Source organism: Tamandua tetradactyla, chromosome 1 (assembly GCF_023851605.1).
Source record: "Tamandua tetradactyla isolate mTamTet1 chromosome 1, mTamTet1.pri, whole genome shotgun sequence".
In the NCBI taxonomy this organism is placed as follows: domain Eukaryota; kingdom Metazoa; phylum Chordata; class Mammalia; order Pilosa; family Myrmecophagidae; genus Tamandua; species Tamandua tetradactyla.
Window position 1 is genome coordinate 72,637,863 of NC_135327.1, and position 7,219 is coordinate 72,645,081.

Below are 7,219 nucleotides of genomic sequence, written 5' to 3' on the forward strand. Positions count from 1 at the left end.
TTGTAGAAAATTCATTAACATCAACACTTGGGAATTCAAATAGCCCTCTTTTTATAGAAATGAATAGGGACAAACTTGGTAATGAATAATATTGTGGAATGCTTTAACTTTCAAATAATTAAAAACAAAAAACAAGTTTAACATCCAAATGCTAACAAACTACAATTATATTTCAAAGGGAAAAACTGAAACTTGTAACAAAAAAAGCTTTTAAAGTATGATAAAAATAGAAGTCAGGCCAAGAATAAAAATGAAACCAATATATATAAACTGACTAAATTCACCTACAAAGTTTCAAATTCTATTTCTTCTTTAATTGCACTGCTCACAAGAGACACATGGGGATTTTGCTATACCCTACAATCAGAGAAAGGACTTTTTTGTCTGTTGTTCATTGTTCTAACTTTAGCGCTTGGAACACTGTCTGGCATTCAATACTTATCTGTTGAATGAAAAGAATGTTAACAAAAACAAAAGCTGCATCATTCCTTGTGTTGTGTACAGGTGAGGTGGCACGTTCATTCAGTTCAAGGGAATGTACTGGGAACATACTCTGGGCATTACTGGCCCAGAGGACAATTTCAAGTACATGCCAAGAGCCTTCAACATGTACATGCTCCTTAGTACAAGAATTTTACTCCTGAAACTTACATAAAAATATCTATCACAAAGATTTAACCATAGTGATATTTAACATATTTTTGCCTCCAATAAATAGAAGATAGTAAACAACTTGATGTCCTGTCCTAAGCACTAACAGAGGACTAAATATAGCATATCCATGCAAAGGATTCCTGTGAAGGAAGAGGTTGCAAAAGTACGTCAACATAAGAAATGATGATGATGTACTTTAAGAAGCAGGCTGTAAGAGATAATGCATGGTATAATCCTATGTCTCTGTAAAACAAAACATCTGAGTTTATACTGAAATGTTATTAGTATGTTCCTGAAAATAGGGGCGTAGCAGTGATTTCTATCTTTTTTCGTATTTTCTTAATTTCTACAATGACGATGCATTATTTGTAAAATGAAATGGTTCACTATAAATTCTGGAAACATTTATTTTTGAAAGAGCATTATTACAGGCAGTGAAGTAGTGTCAAAGTATTAATTAATTAATTTATTTATTTTCAAAGCATTAATTTTAAATATCATATATCCCCTGGAAAAAAACACAACATGAAATTCTTTGTCTTTCAGTTCTGTGAATATAGTTCTGATATTAGATTACACCTTGCTATTTCTGAACATGTTTACTAGTTAGTTCTGATAAAGGAAGAAAACTGTAAAAGGGATTATAAAACAGCATAAAAAAAGTAAAAACTGGCATACCATGGCTTTTGGGTAAATATACTTAAACCATAAGAAATAGTTTCCAATTTAAACCATTATACTAGCTAACATTATGCATTATGCATTATGTGACCTTCAAAAAATATATTTTTAAAGAAGAGATAACTATAAATCAGGTACATCCTCATATACAAATGCAATCTTCAGGTTTAAAAAATAATTCAATTTGAGCTATTACTTATATTAGCTATCTTCAGAACAAGTATCTCTTAGAAACAAAAAGTCCATTCTCACTTTGTATAAATAGGTTTATACATCAGGTAAAAAGTGAAAGGCATATAAGGCTTATATTAACATAGGCTATGTCAATGATTTATAAAATTGAGCTATTGCTACTATTCTATTTTATTTGAAGCACAGAATTTTATCTATACACTAAAAATTCAACTAATAAATTCCCAGCTTCCTATGCAAAAAAAATGAAACAGATTGTATTATAATGATGCCATCTTTTAATTGCAAGTGTCCCATTTACTTTCCACAACCAAAAGTTTTGTTCCAGTTTTCATAAAGCTCTAAATCTTTTGGAGACACACTGGGTCGCACAGTCCTAAAGGCATTTTCAAAATCAACATAAGCTATTGGTCGAACTTGATCTGGTGTTATTGTGACAATATCAGCAGTTTGTAAGCTGCGAATAGGACCAAGAGAAGCTTCCCTGCAAAGCTGTGTCATATCTGCTCCAGAGAACCCATCAGATTGTTGTATAACAAGATCAATCTCCTCTTCACTGAGGCAACATTGCTCCTTAGACATTAGATTGACTACTATTTGTTTTCTAGCTGAAGCTTCCGGGAGGGGAATATAAAGCCTCTTCACCAATCTTCTCCGAGCAGCCTCATCAATTTCTTGTGGCCGATTAGTTGCTCCCACCACTAGGATACGATCTTCAGAGGATGTGGTTGCTCCATCTAACTGAACTAAAAATTCAGTTTTTATCCTTCGAGAAGATTCATGCTCACCATCTCCCCGTTGTGATAGCAGGGAATCAATTTCATCAATAAATATCACAGCTGGTTGCTGACACCTTGCAACAGCAAACAATGCACGGACCATTTTCTCCCCCTCACCTACCCATTTAGAAGTCAAAGATGAAGCAGAAATGCTAAAGAATGTTGCTCCAGACTGGCTAGCAATACACTTGCCAATTAGAGTTTTACCAGTTCCAGGAGGGCCAAAGAGAAGAATTCCTTTAGGGGGTCCCCGTAAACCAGTAAAAATATCTGGCCTCATCATGGGCCACACGACTATCTCCTTTATAGTGGCTTTAGCAAATTCAACTCCTGCTATATCTTCCCAATTTACTGGGGGTCCATGATCCATAATCTCATTCATAATAAGTTCAATCATCTTTGGCTCCAAGTTTTTCAGACGTTCATCAATAGGATGTGCTGGTTCTGCAGAACCTGCCCCATAAGGCTTATACTGCATTCTCCCATTCTGATCTTCCCCATCTTGCTTAGGTACTGGAGGAATAAATTTTCCAAATATCCCTCGGGATCTACCAGCTCCTAGAGACTTTTTTACACCTCCATATGAAGGTCCTGGTGCACGCTGGGGTTGGTGGCACTTTTTGTGCTGATCTACCCATAACTGTTCTTTTGCTGTTTTAAAAGTGGGCAGATTGCTCTCCTCCCTGTGGCCATTAGCTTCTGTTTTACTAAAAGCCTTATTCAATATTGAATTGGAAAGTGCCTCAATGCTGCTGGTGCCAGTACCATAGAAGGCCTTCCTTTCCTGTTGATTTTCACAGCCAGAAGGAAAAGAAGACACATTAGATAAGGCCATATTCAGTCCCGCATTGGCTTTCAGAGAGCTGTGATTTTCCTTTCTGGCACATCCAAATAATGGCGTGGTATGGAATTTTGCAGGGGCTGATCCACCAAAAGGCACTGACAATATAGGACAAGTCTTAGAAGCATCAGTCACCTTGGGTGGCTGGGCATTCTGTAGGCACCTAGAAGGTATGTTCTCTGGGATATCTTGGGTCCTTTCTGTATGAGTTGAGTTATTCGATAGGTCACCCTCTCCATAACCATCGCACACACTAACTTTAGGAAAATCAGAAACAATGGGCTCCTTATGGATTATTATTGATGCATCAGCAGGTACCAATAAAGAGTCTTTAAATTTTTTGCCAGCTTGCATCATCTCCTGTACATTACTCATTTTGAAGACATTATTTATTGTCAATCCAGACTGCCACTTGCCACTGTCAGTTTGCTGAGATTTTGCCAAAGTTAAAATGTTTTCTGCATAGTTATTCAAGCCAGTTTCAACATTGTCAGAATCAATAATAGCAGAGTATTTCTCTGCATATTTTCTGAAGAGCTTGATAGCGCAGACCTGGGAGATCTCTGAATTTGCCCATGCATACTGAATGCGTAATATCTGTGCACGGTATGCATCTGCCTTCTGTCCTGATGTACATATGCCAGATGTAATTGCAAAGTAATTCTTCTGCCATTCACTCAGGTGCACAGACCTAGAGCTGGAAGCCTGCATTTTTGAAGTTCTATAATAAGTGAGAAAAGTGAAAAAGTATCAGTATCATGAAAAGAACAAAGATTAATACTTCAAATATGCTTTTAAAAATGCTTTGCTAATCTGAGGGAAGGTACTTCCTTTTCATTTACAAGGTAAACTTGCATGAACAGATCATTTATAAAGAAAATATCCAGTTAATCATAGATATCAAGCATTGGCAAGGACCATAAGGATCACCGATAAAAAGGCCTGACTTAATGACTTCTGTATATGAGTTAAATTCTTGGTTATATAATCATTTTACTTGAGAAAAAGGAAAGCATTCATAAGATATAGATGGAAGATGATATGAAAAAACAATGGAATTACAGACAAAAAACAAACAAAAAATAAAACAACCAGGGGGTTACATCTAGTCACTAGCAGAAATTAGACGGATGATCTGAAGACTCTTACTATCTCTGTACCTTCTTCAGTTTTCTTATCTGTAAAATGGGGAACCATTAAGTGAATCAAGTCAAATGATGAGAATGAAAACACTTTCAAAGCTATTATTACCATCCTTATTGCACTAATGTAGAAACAACTGCTGAGAGAGTTAAGTAACTTAGGATCACACAGCCAGTTAGCTTTGGTGCCAAAATTCAAACACAAACACTTTCACTGTAAGCATTGCACATTCATTCACCAGGTACAAAAGGCTTCTTGATGCTACTACCAAAGCTGGTAGATTGAGCTGCATGGATCATAAATATGAACTATACTATATTTAATGTTTTTCAATAACTGATATGTGACTGGGCACCTAAAACAAGATGCCCTAGAAATCTCACAAATTCCAAGTTTCCCAAAAAGTAATAAATCAAATGAACTGTTATGATGAATGAAATATGAGAACTAAGAAATCAGCTAGTAAAGTGCTTTTACTTTAAATTTCTTCTCAAGTTATTTCATGAGTCTCCTCACATTGAGTTATATTATCGTAACAGAATTGTAGGCAAATATATGTTGCTGGCTATTGAGAATTTAACCTGACAACCCATAAGAAAAATTTATGAGAAAACTTTGTAATACAGTTGCCTATAAGTACCACAATGAAGTAAAACCCAAGAGCTCATACATTTTGAAGCTTCTCTTCCAAACTGCCTGCAAATATGGATTCATAATCAGTAGGCTTTTTTAAAAGCAAAAGCAAATTGAATATGTCTCTATCTCCCATAATGCCTTGCAAAGAATGCCACATTGTGGGTAAGTATTCATCAATCTTTGTTGAAAAAGTAAAGAAACTTAAGTTTCAGCAAGACAGTAATTTGCTCAATGATAAAGCTAAATAAACTGGAGTTAAAACTAGAACTGAGTTCTCCTGACAATTATGCCACTTTCTTATTTTTATGCTCTTTAATGTAATACTAGAAATGAAAAATAAAAAAGATGAACAGAGGTGACTTGGAAAACATTTATCACAAACTTTCACAATTACTGTGATCAACCTCTTCCTTTTCATGACTTCATTTCATTTCATTACCTGCAATCCTGAGATTCCTCCCACAGCTCAGGGCACTAGTTACTGTTACCAGAATATCCTCCTTTCTCCCACCCACCTTCACATTTTTCTTCAATATTCATCTCCCAAGTCTCACTCCTTTCCTTCAACTCAATCATGTACCCAACAAGTAAATTAAACAACTATCTGGCCATCAATGATGAATGATTTAGCTATGGTCCTGATTATAATTTCCAAATCACTTCACTCTTTATGGTCTTTACTAGATCTAAAATGCCTGGTTAATTAACACTAACATACGAAAGACATTTCAATCTTCTTCATTTTTGCTCACATTTTCTATTTTGAGAATGTGATTATTTGCCTTTCCCACTAGACAGCATGCAGGAACTTTTTTCCATTATAGTTATATTCTCCTAGCATTTGGAATAAGATATTCATTGTACTAAATAAAATACTGATGGAGCTCCTAACATGTGCCTGACACTGCAGGCCTTTTATACAAGTTTCCTCTAATTCTCCAGAGGCGTAATAGCACGAATTAAAGAGTACAGGCTCTGGAGTCAAGCTGGGTTCCCATTCTAGCTCCATTACCTGCCAGCTGTGACCCTGGTAAATTCCTTACTCTCTATGCCTCAGTTTGCCCACATACAAAACGTATATAGTAACACTAGATAGCTGACAGGGACTTTTAATTCTGCAAAGCTCGCACAACAGTTCTGTCAGCACAGAGAAAATATCCAAATAAACTATTAGTTATTATTGTACACAAAGAAGCTACTATGCCCTTCTTTGTGACCTCAAAGAGGATAACCATTCACAGAGGCTAACGATTTGCCTCAGAACACACGGATGGGGGTGGAGAACGCAGGTCTGACTGACTGTCAAGCCCAAGTTCATCCTACCGTCACGGCCAAAAACTCTGTACGAAGAATAAAAAGGTCCTAGCCCTCAAAACAGCCACCAGTAAAAGGAGGTAGCTAATCCCTAGAACCCGTGGTCCTCTGTCTGTTCAGTCGGGCGCTCTCAGGCTAAGCGCGATACTTGCTCTTGACTTAGATCACCCTTTCTGAAACTTCCAGGGCTCACCGTCTCCTCAAAAAAAATTTTTTTAAGGCGCCCGGGACAAAACCATTACAAGAACTTCCAGCACTTACAGAAGGGCGTTTTCACAAACCCGTGTCGGTCCTCAACGCCCTTCACCACGCAGCGACTGCTCAGGAACGTCTTCCCATGCCGGGTCCGGGGGAGCCGCGGCCGGCCGCAACCAGAGACCGCCAAAGGCCCAGCAACCCGACAGGCCTCGCACGCGAGGGCTCTGCACCCAAAGGGTCCAGCACCCCGCCCAGATCCCGGCTCAGCAGCCCAACACCACCCCGCCACGGCTCCGGGACCCCCACGCGCCCAAGCCCGCCTCGGTTTCCACGCAGACGGCGAGCCTGCCCTCCCCGACTCCGTGTTGCCTCTGTTCCTCCTGCCCGCCTCAGTCGCAATCCCGCGCCCCTGGAGGTCAGAGATATCCCTCGCCCCGCGAGGACCTCCTCAGCCCACCTGGGGCTCACTGGGATACTCCCGCGGCCTCCGAAAATCGCGGGAGTCGGGCTCGCGCCTGCGCACTGTGTACGTGCTCCGGCCAGCGTCGCCTACGTGCGTGAAGCGCCGCTGGAAGAGCGCGATGGGGCGGGCGCGAACACGAGCAAGCGCGGGCGGGGCGGGAGCGAGCGAGAGCGAACGCTGGCTGACTGGCGGGCGGACGGGCTGATGGGCCCACCGGGAGGCGGGCGGGCGCGGGGTGACAATTTGATTCCGAGTAATGTGTATCCTGTCTGCCAGGAGAATTATTTTAAATAAATTTAAAAGAAGACGTGCATAGGT

General features: G+C 39.5%; 1 protein-coding gene across 3 annotated transcripts; it reads right to left on the reverse strand.

The window, feature by feature from the left end:
* Positions 1–1,055: 1,055 nt before the first annotated feature.
* Positions 1,056–6,973, reverse strand: FIGNL1 (fidgetin like 1). 3 transcript variants are annotated; one of them, XM_077119143.1, is made up of 2 exons: positions 6,907–6,973; positions 1,056–3,868 (listed from the first exon to the last, which is right to left on the reverse strand). In XM_077119143.1, the coding sequence occupies exon 2, from the start codon at positions 3,856–3,858 to the stop codon at positions 1,825–1,827; it is 2,034 nt and encodes a 677-aa protein (XP_076975258.1). In that variant the 5' UTR covers positions 3,859–3,868; positions 6,907–6,973; the 3' UTR covers positions 1,056–1,824. The 3 variants fall into 3 exon arrangements, with proteins under 3 accessions (XP_076975258.1, XP_076975250.1, XP_076975243.1); XM_077119135.1 differs by having other exon boundaries at positions 6,896–6,968; XM_077119128.1 differs by having other exon boundaries at positions 6,502–6,950.
* Positions 6,974–7,219: the final 246 nt, after the last annotated feature.